Source organism: Colobus angolensis, unplaced genomic scaffold (genome assembly GCF_000951035.1).
Source record: "Colobus angolensis palliatus isolate OR3802 unplaced genomic scaffold, Cang.pa_1.0 Scaffold10, whole genome shotgun sequence".
Lineage (NCBI taxonomy): Eukaryota > Metazoa > Chordata > Mammalia > Primates > Cercopithecidae > Colobus > Colobus angolensis.
In genome coordinates this window covers 13,682,596-13,702,444 of record NW_012110919.1, presented here as the reverse complement: position 1 = coordinate 13,702,444, position 19,849 = coordinate 13,682,596, and the positions used below count along the sequence as shown (strand labels likewise).

At 38.6% G+C, this 19,849-nt stretch overlaps 1 protein-coding gene across 3 annotated transcripts in view; it reads left to right on the top strand.

Annotated features, from left to right (window-relative positions):
* Positions 1-19,723, top strand: part of IGF1 (insulin-like growth factor 1 (somatomedin C)) — an 82,696-nt gene extending 62,973 nt beyond the window's left edge. For all 3 annotated transcript variants that reach the window (XM_011935045.1, XM_011935039.1, XM_011935053.1), the window contains one exon: positions 13,026-19,723. In XM_011935045.1, the coding sequence (XP_011790435.1) occupies positions 13,026-13,085 (60 nt within the window). In that variant the 3' untranslated portion in view covers positions 13,086-19,723. The remainder of the gene's footprint in view (positions 1-13,025) is intronic.
* The last annotated feature ends 126 nt before the right edge of the window (positions 19,724-19,849 follow it).

Here is a 19,849-nt window from a genome sequence, read left to right as displayed (position 1 = left end):
AAGGAAAGGAAAGGAAAGGAAAGGAAAGGAGGGAAGGAAGAATGAAAAGACTTTCTAGTTAAAGAATGCTTAACTAGCAAACTACGTGCTACAAGACAGTTCTTTTCGGAATGAGTTTTATCAACTCTAAAACAATTATCTTGAATGCCTACATGTGATTACTGAATAATATGAACAAAGAAAACAGAAAGAATCTATTATTATCTTTCCATTACCTTCTTTCTAGTGTCAATACCCAAGCATCTAGTGATACATGGCATATAATGTTGGTTGGTTGGATGGATGGATGGATGGATGGGACAAATGAGTGACATAGGCTGATGAATAGTGGTAGAAAGACACACCATGAAAACAAGTGAAACTGCTGAGATGAAATGATTCCTTATTCTCCTGCATAAGACAGTGAGGCAAGTACAGAGTGAAAAAGGAAAGGCATAGGAACTATGTTTATACAAGTCTTGCATGTTTGAAATTTCCTTCTCTGGCCAAATTGAAATTGTTTAAGAACCTACTGCTACAGGTGGCAACTGGCTAAGAATTTCATAGTGAATGTTATATACCTGTTACTCCTCTTAATGTTTCTTTGAAGTAGGCAGAATATTAATAATCATTTAAAATTCCAGTATTTCAACTTCAACTGTTTCCCAGGGCAAATTGATAATTGTGTGTACAACTAATTGGAATATGTATGGAATAATCATCCTGAAATGAAATTGGTGAAAAATATTTTTTATTGAGCAACTACAATGTGCAAACCTCTGTACTAGGCATGAACAAGAGTTATAAGCATTGGAGATGCTAAAATATAGTCTTTAAGGCTTGGTACAGTGGCTCATGTCTGTAATCCTAGCACTTTGGGAGGCCAAGGCAGGCAGATTGCCTGAGCTCAGGAGTTCAAGACCAGCCTGGGCAACATAGCAAAACTCCATCTCTACTAAAAATACAAAAAAATTAACTGGGTGTGGTGGCACGCACCTGTAATCCCAGCTACTCAGGAGGCTGAGGCATGAGAATTGTTTGAACCTGGGAGGCAGAGGTTGCAGTGAGCAGAGATCCTGCCACTGCATGCCAGCTTGGGTGAGAGTAAGACTCTGTCTCAAAAAAAATAATAAAATAATAAAATACAGTCATTAAGAGTATAAAATGTAGATTCAGATTACCTGGGTTCAAATCTTGGCTCTTACTTGCATTGTGGCTTTGGGCAAATCATGTAACTTATGTGTGCCTCAGTTTCCTCATCTGTTAAATAGGGGTAACAACTGAATTTACCTTATACAGTTGTGAGGGTTTATTGAGATTGTGTGTGTGTGTGTATGTGTGTGAGTGTAGAGTGTGCATGTGTGTGTCTGTGCAAGGAGTGGGAGGTGTATATTTCAAAACATATTATAGTGCTTAAAAAGGTATCTAGCCCATAGTAAGCATTATTAAAGTTTTAGTTAACATTATTTTACTTACCTCTGAAAATTGGAGCTATGTGAAAAAGAAGTTGGTCTCCTGAAGTAGAAGCCAGTCTTGTGTCACCAAAACCTTCAAGCCCAAGCTTGCCAACCCTTTTCCATGATGTGGTAGTAGAGTTTCAAGCATGTGGTAGGAGAATAAGAGAACTCAATGACCTAAGAAACATTCCAACCCAGAGAACCCCTGGTTCTATGAATAATTCCAACTTAAATGGGTAGCTTGGCTGTCCCAAGTGAGAGCCATTGCTTCTGTTTTCGGGTCATATAATGAACTTTCGGAAAACTACCATTTTTCTCAACTAGTTAAAATTAAATGTAATATGTGTTTTCATTTCATGGTGCCTGGGGAAAATTTAATTGTAGAATGAACTCCAGTTCTTGGTAGTTTTAAGTAAAATTGCCAAAATAAATAGAAATGCAGGATATTTCCAGGCTCACACAGCTTCCGGGGCCCTTTCGTTTCTAGGGCTGCCAATCCAGTGCCTTTCACAAGCATTTGATCTTTCTTCAAACATCTCTTGAAAACAAACAAAACCTCACACAGCTTCTAATGTGTGCACTGTTTGAATGTAAGGGTGGAAAAGGAGGCAAATAAATGAGCTCCCAAAGAGCAATTCCCCTTCTCTCACCTCCATCCCTTGAAGACCTCCCTCCCACTAAAGAGAAACATTGTTTTCTTAGGTAATAAATTCTGCAATGTCTTAAGTCCATTAACATCCACTGGGGAAGATGAGGTCTATTCTTTTTACTTGCCCATAGGAAAAGAGTAGGGCTTTTTTGCAATATTCACTAGATAACACAGAGTTGACTTTTAATCCAAGGGCAACATTGATAGTCTCTAGTTAAAGGGGAAGCCTTCAGGAGCAATGAAAAGATTAATAGTTTTAGATGAAGCAGAATCCAAATCCCTTTTTATGAGATTTGAAATACCCAGTTTGTATGCTCACCTCAGTACCTAAAGCCCAGTTACTGATTCCTTTGGCCTAAGCAAGACAGATTAATTTTTAAAGAGGGAGTAGCTGAGGTTAGCAAAAATTCTCCAGGTCCACTAAACTTCCAGACCTGCGAGGTGAAAATCAGTTTTTCCATCATCCCCAAAGGCCTAACTAGAATCAGAACTTTTCCCTGATGCCCACATATTTGAGGGTCCTTCTTTAGTGGGACTCCTTAATGCCTTTAGTGCCATCCCATTTTCATCCAGTGACCAAAAGAGATGATTTAAAAATATAAACTTATGTTTAAATTCCAGAAGAGAGAAATGGAGATTGAGAACAGCAGGGAAATGATGAGAGACAAGGGACGAGAGGTTTATGAGTCCATGTCTGATTTTTCCAGAGAGCCCCTAAGAAAGTTCTTACCATACCAGGAACTCAATTATAACTCTCATTGCCTATTGTTAGATAAGTAACAGGAGCCAGAAAACATTTTGGAAATTCCCATCTTTATTTTATTAATTAGTATGGTTATAGTTTTAAGAACCAGGGTCAAGAAGCTGACTTTTTAAAAAGTGGTAGTATGATGGTTAGAAATAGGAATGCTAAAGGTGCATCAAACTGATTTTAATTCTAAATGTCCTTGGTAGAAATTTAGAATCTGTAATAAACTATAGCAAACAGTTTTGAGGGGAAGGAGACTATTCTCCTCTTCGTGTGTGTGTGTGTGTGTGTGTGTGTGTGTGTGTGTGTGTGTGTCTGTGCCCGCACGTGTGTGTGTCTGTGTGCACCTTTGTGTTCTAGCATTGTTGCACCCATTAGGGAGCTGGGGGGGAAATACTTTCCAAAACTATAGGTGAGAACAGTTTCCTGGCTTTTCTTTCAGTGAAGGTAAATTCCTATGTAAAAACTAATCATCATTCAGTAAAAACTGCAGGATTCCTTTGTCTTCTCAAAAGCCTGTTTCTCATCCTAAATTAAAAATTATTCAGGAAATAAAGGGGCATTATTGGGGGGTGGAAAGAAGTTGGTTTTCTTTTTATTGTATCTTTCAAGGATCCAGGGACTTTGACCACTTTTCATCTAATATGCAGAGAAGGATTCTGTAGATCCCTATCTGTAGATTGCAGTAACTTTCCCATAGAACCAATTTGCAACTTGAGAAACTTCTAGGTCTAATTATTGACCCATTACAACCGAAGGTGAATGCATCCAGCCAATCTTCCTTCTATCATCCCCTGCCCCTTCTTCTATTAGGGACTGGGGTTATTGACAAAACCCATCAAACACCACTTTCCCAGGTCTGAACCATTAGTCTCTAACTTCCTCTATTCAGTCTGTCATACGCCTTCATGCCTATCAGGTCAGATAAAGGAACATTCATTTATTTGAGTAGGCATCTGTTGTGATCACTCTGGAAAAAAGATGGCAATGGATTACCTTGTCCTCCTGGGCTTCTCTAACTGACATGGTCAAAATGTCCATATGAAGATAAAATGTTAAGAGCAAGATCTATGAAAAGCTGAGTGTGATGGCAACTCTTGTCTCATAAAATAACCCCAAAGTTACTAGCGAAAGACCAAGAAACTTTACATCAAACCCAAACCAGCCAAATGGTCCAAGCTTCCAAGCTGAGATCCATGGCAAAAGTTTCTACAAAATTCTGTGTACAGTGTATAAACATTCACTTGGGGCTTTCTGTCTTGCCAGCACCAAGAGGTTAAGTAATTGAAGACCAACTAGGCCTACCATCTGTGAAAATATGATGTGCTATTTTCACAGCTTTAGTTCACGATTATAGCAAGATAAAAGTTCCAAAGGATTAGGGGCAAGACCATGGCAAGTTGAGGGTTGAGTAAAGTTCTCAATCAGCTGACAATTGTAGAGTTGGGGGTATGCAATGTTTATGTCATGGTGCAAGTATGTGCCATGCTTGACTAGCTCGTGAGGCACTGGAAAACTAGAAGGAATGAAAAATATGAATGAATCAATAAATGCATAGTATAATTACTGTTATTTTGTCAGTATTGTTTTACCGAGGTCCCTATTGAATGCTCTGATTTGTCTCTCTATAAATAATAATATGTTTTCTTCTTCAAAAGAACACTAGGATGAAGGTAGAGGTGCTTTTGGCACAATGCCACAATTCTGATTTTTTTTAAAACTGTATGCATGCATAAAATGTTCTTGAGCTATTCTCTGCCTTGGAATAGCACTGGCTGGCACTCTGCATGTTTACTTTTATATGCTGAAGGCTGCCGTCAACCTACAGATGCAAATCAATTTAACTTGTCACAGTGTTATTTTGTTCATCCTAAAAGTTCAAGAGAGGCTTCCAAACTTCCAAAATTTCTCTCAATTCAGTGAGGAGGAAAATTCAGAACACAGTATTCGAATGTTCTGCCCAGATTTGTCACACACACAAGGAATGAGTGAAAGAGGGCAACACCCTTTCCTCCTAACCCTGTGAACTCATCACTATTGCTTCGAAATGACACCAGAAAGTAAAAACTCTAGGCCTCACATCTCCCAAGGACACTGTAATAGGAGTTACTGCATACACCAGTTTAAGTAACTCTAGCCTAAATTGTATGTCAGATGAAACAACGGCATTTCGGAGGCTTAAGAGAAAAAGAATAACCAAATACAGCTTTTAGGTACAAATGTGCTGAACCTTTAACATATATCAGCAAAATTACTAGAATCTGGTGTTTCACTTTTTAAAATACCACATTTGAACCTTTCAACAATTCCAAAATCAACTCCCTCTGCGAAAGATAGTAAGCTTAAACATATTTTAAATTTAAAAATGTAACACAAACAAACAGCTAACTAAACAAGCTGCCCATAAAATCAATAGTCTGGGGAGCCCTGATCCTGAAGTATTTTACAACATCCTTCATGACTATTAAAGGCAACATAAACACCTCTTGTCAGCAAGGGAAACTACCCTTGGCATTTTTTTTTCTTTGTTCCCCAGGCTTTTAAAACATTTTGATAGAGATTTTTTAAATCATAGGCAGAAATATTTGAAATAGAATCAGGTGGTAGTCTTTAAAAAGAGTAAGAAAGTTGCTAAGTCAAGATAATCTTGGAATAAAGTCCTCTGACTCCTGGGGATTCCTAGGAATGTCCCAGTCACTAGAAAACAGAGCTGTAAGTCCACTCTCCCAGCACTCAAGGGAGCTCTGGAAACCAAGGAGGTAGCTACTGTTTCCCCACATTCAGCAGGAGAAAGGGCAACACTCTAGCATGGAAACTGCTTTGACAATAGTAACAATTCAAAAGTAAATTTAAAAGAATCGTAATAGCTGATATAGATTAGGTACTTGCCCTGTGGCAAGGGTTATAGGGAATCACCTCATTTAATCTTCACATGAAGCTTGCAGAGTGAGTACCACAATTATCACTATTGTATAGATAGGAAATCTCAGGCTGAGTATGGCTAAGTGTCTCACCAACGTCTTGGGCTAACAAGTGGTCAACCAGAATACAAACCTGAGACAGACCACAGTGTGTTAATCAAGCACTGCACTCTCTCCTGCATTTCTTAGTTGATATTTACCATATACAACCTGTCACTTGTATGAGACGCAAGGGGGTTCCATGCTATCTGTCCTTGTAGAGAATACCACAGGAGGAAAAGTAAGCAGCCATGCCACATTTGCTGTTGACCTGACTCCATTCCATCATTCCTGCAGAAAATTCGTGCCCATTTAATGAGCATTTCCTGGTTTGCCACTTTGCTCAAGCACTTTGCTTGGGTCTGGGGAGGATATAGAAGGGAAGAAAATATTCTACCTGCTCTCAAGGAACTGATGTTTTAGTGGAGAGACAAACATGCAGAATTTACCCTACAGAACATCAATGCTTGAACAAATGTAGACCCGGAGAGGGCTCTTACAGCACACAAGCCAGAACAGACTGATGTTGCTAACAATTAGGTTCAAGTTTTTTCTAAACAGTAGACCCTCCTGCACACAACTTTTACCGCATGCCGGGTAAATGACTGAGGGTTATTACATCCAGTTACAACACCACTCTGAGGTAGGTGCTCTTACCCCACCCATTCATTCTTCAGAAGAGGAAATTGAGGACAGCACGATGTAGTGAAGATCAAAGGTCACACAACTACTGTGGTGGAGAGCTAGGATTCAAACCAGATGCATAAGACGAGGTCCTCCAAGGAACAGAAGATGAGAAGGTGTTAAATGAACAGGAGTTTTATTAGAGGGAATTAATGTGTGAACCAAAATAGGGGAGGATAAGCAAAGCCGTCAGATTGCAAGGCAAGCCTGAGCCCAAGGGAAGAAGAGCGGGAGAGCAGATTGGTTGGAAACATTTTAGGTGGGTCTGTGGTCTAAGGAAAGTTCAGCAAAGTCATCACAGAGCAGATTGGTTGGAAACATTTTAGGTGGGTCTGTGGTCTAAGGAAAGTTCAGCAAAGTCATCACAGAGTTTTTGAGCTAAAGTTGGGCAATAAAGTTGCCCAACAAATTTCTGTGTTTCTCAGAAATAGGCCTGCCTCGATGTCCCCACCACACTTGGTCACTGGCTCTTGGGAGGGGCCTGCCCTGGTCCAATACACTAGAGCCAAAGAAGAGCCGTTGTAGTGGCGGGGGGTGGGGGAATTTCCACAACCACATAAAAAGTGGGGTGAGGTTTCCAGAAAAAAACGTGACGCTGGGCTGATCAAAACTGTGTCCAGTAAGTACATGTCCCTTACTCTGTTAAAGAAGCAGCCACATAAACGAGGCGTACAGGTGTCTCAAAATGTGCACCTTGTTCTTTGGTTTTAAAGTCACTTCCCAAAGTGCTGAGTAGATCTCATGACCCTCGCTTTACCTGGCTGCCAGAGAGGAAAGACTGATCCAACTCTCCTGGAATTTGAACTTGTGATTCCCTGAAGTAAAGAGATATCACAGTTGATACTGAGACATCTAAATCATCCTCCACCATTTCACATGTCCCCAGGCCAAGCCAGCAAAATTGCTGTAGCATGTCCCTTTCAACAGGTAAAGGGCTGATATCTGAGCCCACTTTCCAATCATACACTGCTCTTTTCTTCTCATTTTGCTCTTTTTGGAAGAAGGTCAATGCTGAGTTAGTACTTTATACTGTACAATAAGCTGCTGATATTCCATGCTGGACAGAATTTTCCCAGTATTTTTTATAGAGTGCCAGGCTTTTCCTAGACTTCATGTCATACAATACTTAACTTGTTTGGAGTGGGTGGAGATGGAAACATAGTCTACTGAAAACATCACTGACATCACTGCTTCCTCCCTGAAGTTTAAAGAGCCTATTTTTATCCTTTTAGATTCTATCTGTCAGGCAAAATCTCATAAAGATAGCTGGAGGGGGGGGGGCGGGGGGGGAGGAAAAAAGGGGTTATAATATCCAGGGAGTTTGCTTTTGCTAATTGAATACTGTGCTCCTAGACTTCTATAAATACCATTACAAATAGGTCCCAGCTTGTGGTAATACTCCTCCTCCTCATTGAGTCTTCTGTCCCATGGCACGGCCTTGCTCTCTAAACCAGCATCTAACCCCATCTGGGAGCAGGGGCAGCTCATGATATTATCAACTATTGCTATTGGAAAGAGATTTGGACTTGAACGCACTAGATATTTTTTACCTCTTGGGGAGGCAGTTTAGCAGAGTGGCTAACTGGTGAGCTCCAGAATCAGAAGGAATAGGTCTAAATTCCAATTACATCTCCATCATAAGAAATTAGGCAAGTTGTTTATCCTAGGTTTCAGATTCCTTAAAGATAAAAGAGTCAAGACAATAGTACTTATCCCTGAGAGAACTATAGGAAAAAAGAAAATATATGTACATACTACAATCCCCAGCACATAACAAATGTTCAAGTAATGGGAACTGTTATTATCTTAGCCCTTGGTGTATCCGTTTGTTCCTCTGTGACCTCAAGCATATTACTAAATCTTAGCGAGCCTCAGCTTGTACATGGGACTGACAGGAATAACACCGCATCACCTCACATGGTGATTGTAAGGATTCAGTGATATTATATTGTAAACTGTAAAGCCTCTGCAAATGTTAAGCAAAAGTATTATTATTGCCATTGTTATTAGTCCTCAGTGATCTTCTTTTTTTTTGAGACAGAGTGAAACTCTGTCGCCAAGGCTGGAATGCAGTGTCACGATCTCAGCTCACTACAACCTCCGCCTCCTGGATTCAAGCAATTCTCCTGCCTCAGCCTCCCTAGTAGCTGAAACTACAGGCACACGCCATCACACCAGGCTAATTTTTTGTATTTTTAGGAGAGACAGGGTTTCACCGTGTTGGCCAGGCTGGTCTTGAACTCCTGACCTCAAGTGATCTGCCCATCTCAGCCTCCCAAAGTGCTGGGATTACAGGTGTGAGCCACCACACTTGGCACAGTGATCTTATCTGAAAAGTCTGTGGATAGGTTTCCAAAGGAAAGCTTGGAGCTAGGATAAGAATCAAGAGATAATGGGAGAAGGTGAATGGCCTCTTGAGGGCCTTTTCTAGCACCCTAAATATGTTTGTCTGTACATAATGGGTAATCATATATATCACAAATTAAACCCTCCACAAACTTATTTCCTAATGAGTTGGTTAACCTTTCCTTCTGAAGGGTAAAGTTCTTTAACCAACCCCAGTGAGCTGGAGGATCAACGTTTTCTTAATAGTCTTACCTTTGCTGGTGTCAATAGGAAACAGTATTTACTCACTACTGTTTTCCTTTTAAAAATCTGTCTACTTGCATACTAGAAACAGTTTCAGCTGGTTTGTTTGTCTTGGACAAGCTGTTGAAGTGAAAAGTTTTTGCTTGACTGAATATGGGACAGTTTCATAACCCTTCAAGAATTGCACTGAAGGTGGGTGCCAGCTCCGATGATGACGGCTGCTTCTAACATGCCTCCACTTGCCGCCCATTGTCAAGGGTGGCCAGCGTAATTAAGTTAAGACAATGAGCAAAGCAACAGATGCAACTGAGACCAAGTGCCTGAGTGCTTTTGTTTTGTCACTGTCATTGTCTGCAACAAAGAAGTCACATGTGACAGCCTGGGAAGAGAGCCAAATGCAAACCAGACGACATCCCAGCTGGTTTGAATGGCCTCCACCGTGCACGTGTGTGCATGGGAACCATGCTACTTGGCACAGCATCTGCTTCACTCAAGTGAGTCTCAGCCCCCGGCTTTGCTGTGATGCTGAGACAGACCCAGAAGAAACAGACCAGGGGATCCCTCTGCTCAGACTTTACACTTTATGCCTTGTGCTTTGAGATGAAAGAAAAAGAAACTCTCTATTGGATATAAAAAATAAGATGTATGTGGTTGGCCAATCTAACCTCAATTCTTTTTGCTATAGTTCCCTGTTAATTTAAAGAGTAAAGCATAGATGGTACCTTAATATTTTCTTGTAGAAATTTGGGATTAATTTGGCTTGTGAGGAATAATGGAGATTAAATACTTTATGAGGCTTTCTTTTAATTTGTTCCCATTTCATTCCTGAACATTTTCTTAGTTTGGGCATTGCAGATGCTTAAAGATCTTCTTATTTGGAGCTGATATGCTTCTTAAACAGAAAAACAAAAGGTAAAATTCAATTAGTGTGTTTCTCTGCCTGTTAATTAATTTGGTTAGTAGTTAGGCAGAGAGATGGCATCCTTAATAATATCTATTTTGGGGATTTGATGAGCTGCAGACCATCAACAGTGTTGATTGAGAATTGAACAAAAACGTTTCAAGGAATTTGGGAACATTAATGATGCTATTCTGGGCCCTATGTGTCCTTCTCTCATTTTTCTAGAGAACTCCTATAAGAAAGCAGAACACAGCCAGTTGTGGTGGCTCACGCCTGTAATCCCAGCACTTCAGGAGGCTGAGGCAGGCAGATCACCTGAGGTCAGGAGTTCAAGACCAGCCTGGCCTACACGGCAAAACCCCGTCTCTACTAAAAATACAAAAAATTAGCTGGGCATGATGGCACTCACTTGTAATCCCAGCTACTTGGGAGGCTGAGGCACGAGAATCACTTGAACTGGGAGGCAGAGGTTACAGTGAGCCTAGATCACATCACTGCACTCCAGCCTGGGTGACAGAGTGAGACTCCAACTCAAAGAAAAAAAGAAAAAAAGAAAAAAAAAAAGAAAGCAGAACCCAATGTAAGATTAAGAACACAAGTTTAGCTCACGCCTGTAATCCCAGCACTTTGGGAGGCCAAGACAGGTAGATCACAAAGTCAGGAGTTTGAGACCAACATGGCCAATATGATAAAACCCCATCTCTACTAGAAAGTACAAAAATTAACCGGGCGTGGTGGCAGGCACCTGTAATCCCAGCTACTAGCGAGGCTGAGGCAGGAGAATCGCTTGAACCCAGGGGGCAGAGGTTGCAGTGAACTGAGAACGTGCCATTGCACTCCAGCCTGGGCAACAGAGCAAGACTCCATCTCAAAACAAAAACAAAAACAAAAGAAAAACACAAGTTTACTGGGAGCTTAGCAGTAGATGCTTTGTACCATAACAAATATATCTTAAGTGGTCTTTTGTGATATTTGAGGGAAAGTGACAGGATTTAAAACAGATGGCACTTCAAGTTATTCTATGTAAATGCCCAGTTTCTTTCTAGCAGCTTTTTTTCCTTTTCGCAGTGATCACTGAGCTATTTGAATGTTTTTACACAATAATGCCATCTTACTTCTACTCAGTCAGTACAAGATGTTGACCATCAACTCATACAATGCCAACTACCTTTCATGAAGGACTTGGTGATAACTCTAATGTTCCAAGTAGGACTGGAAAACATGTGTAAGAAAAACTGCCAGATCCCTGTGAACCTTGGCCAATAGGCATTATTTCCAAGGGGTGGCAGTTGATCTTTTTCCCCAGCCTTCATATTAAAACCTCTCACCTTCTCCAGGTCTCAGGTCTGAGTAATCTCAAATGTGCTTTAGCTCCTCACAATGTTGTGACTGTGTGGGTTTTCATCACCTTAGCCAGAAGGAACAGTTTGAAGATTCCAGGTACCATGGAGAGAACTTTTGTTTCTGGTTATGAACCTCATTCTACACCAATAATTATCCATTACATACTTCTGTAGAGGGCTCTCTGCCTAGAGGTAAAACCAAAAAAAAGATGTGCCTCAGGTTTATGCATATAAGTGCCAGTTCCTCCTTGATTTTATTTCAAAACTCCTGTCTACATACTTTGCAATTTAAATACATTCAAGGATAAAATAATAACTGTAGGAAAAGTATTATAATGACTTAGTTCTGCACATCACGAGGGGGTCCCTCATACACATTCATTCATTTCACTCATTTTACAGATACTTATTGAGTACCTGCAATAACCTAGACACTGTTCTAGACACTGAGACTATAACAGTGAACAGACAGACACATCCTTGCTCTCACAGGGCTTCTATTCTAAGCAAAACTCAACATCCAGGCCGGGTACAGTGGCTCATGCCTGGAATGCCAGCACTTTGGGAGACCAAGGCCGGGTGGATCACCTGAGTCCACTAGTTGAAGACCAGCCTGGGCAATATAGCAAAACCCCATGTCTACAAAAAAAAAAAAAAAATTATCAAGGCATGGTGGCATGTACCTGTGGTCGCAACTACTCAGGAGGCTGAGGCAGGAGGATTGTGTAAGCCTGGAAGGCAGAGGTTGCAGTGAGCTGAGATGGCACCACAGCACTCCAGCCTGGGCAACAGAGAGAGACCCTGTTCAAGAAAAAAAACCTCAATATCCTTAAGATAACATCATTGCTTGTTGATAAGTGAATGGTAACACCAAATTAGGAACCCAGGACTTTTAGTCTTGACACGGTTACTTTCCAATTGATGTGACAACACCAAGAAGAGGAAAAATGAGTTAATAATAATAACAGCAGCTAATACTTATGTAGTGCTTACCATGTTCCAGGTCTATTGTGAGTACTTATATACATATATATATATGTTAATTATTTAATCTTTGATCCTATAAGGTAGATATTATTGTTACCCTAGTTTATGGATGAAGAAACTGAAACACAAGAGATTGCCACTCGTACAAGTTTACACAGCTAGAAAAGAGAAGAGCTACGAGTTGAGCTCAGCCCAGTATGTCTGTGATTTTACAGACTCAAAATTATAAAATTTCCTAATCTTCGATTTCTAAAACTCTGCCTTGCTCTAGAGGAAAACAAGAAAAACAATGAAAAATAAATATCTCCTTTTTACAAAAAATTAAAACACAACAATAAAACAACAGAGAATGAACCCAGAATGTGATGGATTTTTTTTTCTTCCTAGGAAAGGATCTAGAGGCCAGAGGGCTGGATTTTTCAGGATCTCCTTTCAATCAATGAATCTGTGATAGAAGCAGATGAATCAAATCTCATCGTTGTGTGATTATAAAGCTGCCTGTGGTATTCACGCCACCAGGGGTACATAAAGGTCACTGAGTGAGATTTGGCAAAAGTACTAAGGGCCTGTCCACCTATATATGCCCTTCTCAGGAAAACCAAGGTTCAAGCTCTCTATTAGCTCAACTGGTAAGGCGTATGATACGGAAAGTTGAGACCCAATGTTAGAAATAGATGGATACATACAACTTCACCGAGTTAATGTCACTTTTTCTCCCTTATTTATAGGAAGTACATTTGAAGAACACAAGTAGAGGGAGTGCAGGAAACAAGAACTACAGAATGTAGGAAGACCCTCCTGAGGAGTGAAGAGTGACATGCCACTGCAGGATCCTTTGCTCTGCACGAGTTACCTGTTAAACTTTGGAACACCTACCAAAAAATAAGTTTGATAACATTTAAAAGATGGGCGTTTCCCCCAATGAAATACACAAGTAAACATTCCAACATTGTCTTTAGGAGTGATTTGCACCTTGCAAAAATGGTCCTGGAGTTGGTAGATTGCTGTTGATCCTTTATCAATAATGTTCTATAGAAAAGAAAATATATATATATATATATATCTCTTAGTCCCTGCCTCTCAAGAGCCACAAATGCATGGGTGTTGTATAGATCCAGTTGCACTAAATTCCTCTCTGAATCTTGGCTGCTGGAGCCATTCATTCAGCAACGTTGTCTAAGTGGTTTATGAATTGTTTCCTTATTTGCACTTCTTTCTACACAACACGGGCTGTTTGTTTTACAGTGTCTGATAATCTTGTTAGTCTATACCCACCACCTTCCTTCATAATCTTTATATTTGCCGAATTTGGCCTCCTCAAAAGCAGCAGCAAGTCGTCAAGAAGCACGCCAATTTCTAACCCACAAGATTCCATCTGTGGCATTTGTACCAAATATAAGTTGGATGCATTTTATTTTAGACACAAAGCTTTATTTTTCCACATCATGCTTACAAAAAAGAATAATGCAAATAGTTGCAACTTTGAGGCCAATCATTTTTAGGCATATATTTTAAACATAGAAAGTTTCTTCAACTCAAAACAGTTCCTTCAAATGATGAGTTAATGTGCAACCTAATTAGTAACTTTCCTCTTTTTATTTTTTCCATATAGAGCACTATGTAAATTTAGCATATCAATTATACAGGATATATCAAACAGTATGTAAAACTCTGTTTTTTAGTATAATGGTGCTATTTTGTAGTTTGTTATATGAAAGAGTCTGGCCAAAACGGTAATAGGTGAAAGCAAAACAATAGGGGAAGCCTGGAGCCAAAGATGACACAAGGGGAAGGGTACTGAAAACGCCATCCATTTGGGAAAGAAGGCAAAGTCCCCCCAATTATGCCTTCCAAGAGGAACTTCAAACACAAAAGTCCACTGATGCAAATTGGACTGGCAAGTCCAGAGAGGAAACTGTGGAATGGAAAAAGCAGAAGGCTAGGAATTTTAGCAGTCCTGGTTTCTTTTTCCCACTGAAGAAACAAACATCTGCCAGCTGTGTCATGGACTCACCACTGTGTGACCTTGGGCAAGTCACTTCACCTCTCTGTGCCTCAGTTTCCTCATCTGCAAAATGGGGGCAATATGTCATCTACCTACCTCAAAGGGGTGGTATAAGGTTTAAAAAGATAAAGATTCAGATTTTTTTTACCCTGGGTTGCTGTAAGGGTGCAACACCAGGGCGCTTGAGTTGCTGAGATGCAAAGAATTCTATAAATAACCCATTTATAGCATAGCTAGAGATTGGTGAATTGAATGCTCCTGACATCTCAGTTCTTGTCAGTGAAACTATCCAAATAACTGGCCAACTAACTAGTTGCTAAAAGCTAACAGCTCAATCTCTTTTAAAACACTTTTCAAAATATGTGAGAAGCATGTGATTTTCGATTTGATTTTGAATTCTGCATTTCGTTTTATGAATACAAAGATAAGTGAAAAGACAGAAAGGAATAGAAAAAAGGAGAAAAACAAAGAGATTTCTACCAGTAAAAGGGGAGTTAGTTACTCTATTTGTTAGTACTCACTGACTCTTCTATGCAGTTACTATATATCTAGTAAAACCTTGTTTAATACTATAAATAATATTCTATTCATTTTGAAAAACATAATACTTCCTTCTTTTCTACGCAATATAAGGAAAATGATCCCAAATTTGAAATATTAAAATAATATCTAATAAAAAGCCACAAAGTTATCTTCTTTAACAAACTTTACTTTTATTCTTAGCTGTATATACATTTTTTTTAAATTGTGTTAAAACTTGCTTGACTAGAGTTGCCAATTGAAAGGTAAAAACTCCATCAAAACAAGAAATTTCCCATGCCTGCTCAGAAGGGTAGCCCCTAGCTCTCTGTGAATGTGTTTTATCCATTCAACTGAAAATTGGTATCAAGAAAGTCCACTGGTTAGTGTATTAGTCCATCACAGCCTAGAAAATGATCCCCATCTGTAGATCAAGATTTTCTCATTAGAACAATGAATTATCCAACATTCAGATCTTTTTATTCACCTTAGGACTTTTTGGTTAAAAGTACCCAGGCTTGATTATTTCATGCAAATTGTATATTTTACATTCTTGGAAAGTCTATATGAAAAACAAAAAGAACATCTTCAGTTTTTCTCCCACTGGGTCACCTCAAGGATCAGAGGCCAGGAAAAAAAAAAAGACTCCCTGGATGTCTGAATATATGCAAAAAGAAGGTCCCATTTAGTGGAGCCAGCACTCCTGTTCAGTCAACAAGTATTTTAACTCTCAGTCCAACATTATTTGAATTGAGTACCTCAAGCATGCTTAGCAATATTCCAATCACTATGGACAGATGTAAAAGAAACTATACATCATTTTTGCCCTCTGCCTGTTTTCCAGACATGCAGGTTCTGTGGAATAAGATACTGGACTCCTCTTCCCAAGATGGCACTTCTTTTTATTTTTTGTCCCCAGTGTGTACCTTTTAAAATTATTCCCTCTCAGAAAAACTTTATAGGCAGACTTCTACAGACTTACGTGTTTTCTGTCATAGTTAGATGTGATAATTCTGAGACTGTCTATGACTTATTTCCTTCACTTAATTCTATCCACAGTCAAAAATCCCCCAAGGAGAAAAGCTGAAAGATGCATTGCCATATTATCTTTCTTAACGTTTTCCAACACATAACCCTCTCCAACTGGATCATAAATAAATTGAAAATAACTCATTATACCAATTCACTATTTTATTTTTTAATGAATTAACACTAGAAGACAAATTGATGCAAACCCTGGAAGTCAGTCGATTACTATATACCCCAGCAGAATGACTCGGATTTCATAGAAAGGAGCAAACAAAATATCACAACCCAAAATTTTACAAGCTTTGCTTCAGAATTAGATTGTTTTATAATTCTTGAATGAGGCAATTTCAAGATATTTGTAAAGGAATGGTAAACATTGGTAGGAATGAGCTTTCAACTCATAGGCTTATTTCCAATTTAATTGACCATACTCGATACTTAGGTCAAATTTCTGTTCTCTCTTCCCCAAATAGTATCAAAGTATTATTTGAACTTTTTAAGATGAGGTGGTTCCCCTGAAAAGTTAATGCAGCGCTCCATCAGAATCCACTCTTCTAGGGATATGAAAATCTCTCAACACCCACCCTACATACACAGACACACACACACACACACACACACACACACACACACACACATTCACCCTAAGGATCCAATGGGATACTGAAAAGAAATCACTTCCTTGGAAATTTTATTAAAGAACAAACACACAAAAGCCTGTCTTCCCTTGAGAATCCTTCCTCTCCTTGGAACATCAATCTTTGTGTAGATGAAACCATCTCATGCTCTATGGCTCCAGGGTTTCTGTTACTATTTTATGCACTTGGGAGAAGGCTTAGAATAAAAGATGTAGCACATTTTGCTTTCCCATTTGTTGTTCGGCCAGCTATGCCAATGTGGTGCTATTGTTTCTTTAAGAAAGTACTTGACTAAAAAAAAAAAGAAAAAAAGAAAAAAAAGAAAGCATAGACATATTTTTTTAAAGTATAAAAACAACAATTCTATAGATAGATTGCTTAATAAAATAGCATTAGGTCTATCTAGCCACCACCACCTTTCAACTTTTTATCACTCACAAGTAGTGTACTGTTCACCAAATTGTGAATTTAGGGGTGCAGGGGCAGGAGATGGAAATTTTTTAAAGTTAGAAGGCTCCATTGTTTTGTTGGCTCTCAAACTTAGCAAAATTAGCAATATATTATCCAATCTTCTGAACTTGATCAAGAGCATGGAGAACAAATGTGGGAAAAAAGATCTTACAGCCAAATAGAAGAATTTAAAAGATAAGTAAGTTCCTTATTGATTTTTGTGCTCTCTGCTCTAAAATAGATATTCAGCAAGTGGAGAAAATACATAGATTTACCTGCAAAAAAATAGCTTCTGCCAAATCCCCCTTGGGTATTTTTTGGCATTTACTGGTTTATAGAAGATATTCTCCCTTCACCCAGACATCTCAAAGAGCAGTAGCTCTCATGAAAAGCAGTCACTGATCTCATTTGGGAAATGTTGGAAAGTATTTCCTTATGAGATGGGGTTATCTACTGATAAAGAAAGAATTTTTGAGAAATCGTTGAAAGAGATGGCTAACAATCTGTGAAGATTTTGTTTCTTGTTTTTATTTTTTATTTTATTTTATTTTTTTTTTTTTACTTTATACAGTCTTTATGAATTTCTTAATGTTCAAAATGACTTGGTTCTTTTCTTCTTTTTTTTATATTGGAATGAGGAATAATAAGTTAAACCCACATAGACTCTTTAAAACTATAGGCTAGATAGAAATGTATGTTTGACTTGTTGAAGCTGTAATCAGACTATTTAAAATGTTTTGCTATTTTTAATCTTAAAAGATTGTGCTAATTTATTAGAGCAGAACCTGTTTGACTCTCCTCATAAGAAAGAATCTTTCCATTCAGATCACACGAGCTTTCCACCAATATTTTCAAAAGATAAATCTGATTTATGCAATGGCATCATTTATTTTAAAATAGAATTGTGAAACTTTATGCCCCTCCCTTGCAAAGATCATAAAGTCCAGATCTGGTGGGGGGCAGCAACAAAAGGAAAATGTTGTTGATTCTTGGTTTTGGATTTTGTTTTGTTTCCAATGCTAGTGTTTAATCCTGTAGTACATATTTGCTTATTGCTATTTTAATATTTTATAAGACCTTCCTGTTAGGTATTAGAAAGTGATACATAGATATCTTTTTTTGTGTAATTTCTATTTAAAAAAGAAAGAAGACTGTCAGAAGCTTTAAGTGCATATGGTACAGGATAAAGATATCAATTTAAATAATCAATTCCTATCTGGAACAATGCTTTTGTTTTTTAAAGAAACCTCTCACAGATAAGACAGAGGCCCAGGGGATTTTTGAAGCTGTCTTTATTCTGCCCCCATCCCAACCCAGTCATTATTTAGTATTTTCCTCAGAATTTTATAGAGGGCTGACCAAGCTGAAACTCTAGAATTAAAGGAACCTCATTGAAAACATATATTTCACGTGTTCCCCCCTTTTTTTTTTTTTTGAGATGGAGTCACACACTGTCCCCCAGGCTGGAGTGTGGTAGCATGATCTCAGCTCACTGCAACCTCTGTCTCCTGAGTTCAAGCGATTCTCCTGCTTCAGCCTCTCGAGTAGCTGGGATTACAGGCACCCACCACCATGCCCAGCTAATTTTTTGTATTTTTAGTAGAGACGGGGTTTCACCATGTTGGCCAGGTTGGTCTCGAACTCTTGACCTTGTGATTTGCCCACCTCAGCCTCCCAAAGTGCTGGGATTACAGGCGTGAGCCACCACACCCTGCCCATGTGTTCCCTCTTAACATATAATTACATTGATCGTAAACATGGTCCTTCTCTCCTCATTCTTCAACTATCTTTGATAGGAGTCTTTCAAGGGGAAAAAAATCCAAGCTTTTTTAAAATTAAAAAAAAAAAAGAGAGGACACAAAACCAAATGTTACTGACCAACTGAAATATGAGTTAAGATGGAGATAGAGTTTCTCCTGAGAAACTCTGAGTTGAATTACCTGAGCTGAATTACCCGTCACTTTCAGAAACATGACCTTCCACAATCCTTAGAATCTGCCTTTTTTTTTAATATTACTGAGGCCTAAAAGTAAACATTACTCATTTTATTTTGCCCAAAATGCACTGATGTAAAGTAGGAAAAATAAAAACAGAGCTCTAAAATCCCTTTCAAGCCATCCATTGACCCCACTCACCAACTCATAGCAAAGTCACTTCTGTTAATCCCTTAATCTGATTTTGTTTGGATATTTATCTTGTACCCGCTGCTAAACACACCGCAGGAGGGACTCTGAAACCTCAAGCTGTCTACTTACATCTTTTATCTGTGTCTGTGTATCATGAAAATGTCTCTTTGAAATATCAAAACCTTTCAGATATCATGCAGCTTATATTCAGTTTACATAAAGGCCCCAAATACCATGTCAGATCTCTTTTTGGTAAAAGAGTTAATGAACTATGAGAATTGGGATTACATCATGTATTTTGCCTCATGTATTTTTATCACACTTATAGGCCAAGTGTGATAAATAAACTTACAGACACTGAATTAATTTCCCCTGCTACTTTGAAACCAGAAAATAATGACTGGCCATTCATTACATCTGTCTTAGTTGAAAAGCATATTTTTTATTAAATTAATTCTGATTGTATTTGAAATTATTACTCAATTCACTTATGGCAGAGGAATATCAATCCTAATGACTTCTAAAAATGTAACTAATTGAATCATTATCTTACATTTACTGTTTAATAAGCATATTTTGAAAATGTATGGCTAGAGTGTCATAATAAAATGGTATATCTTTCTTTAGTAATTACATTAAAATTAGTCATGTTTGATTAATTAGTTCTTTTGGATAATGTTGGTGTAATGTGTCATTCCTTAAGAATTCTACTGTTATATAGTATTTTTATTAAGGTCATTGCAACAATTAAACATGAAAACATACCCAGAAAAATAAAACTAATC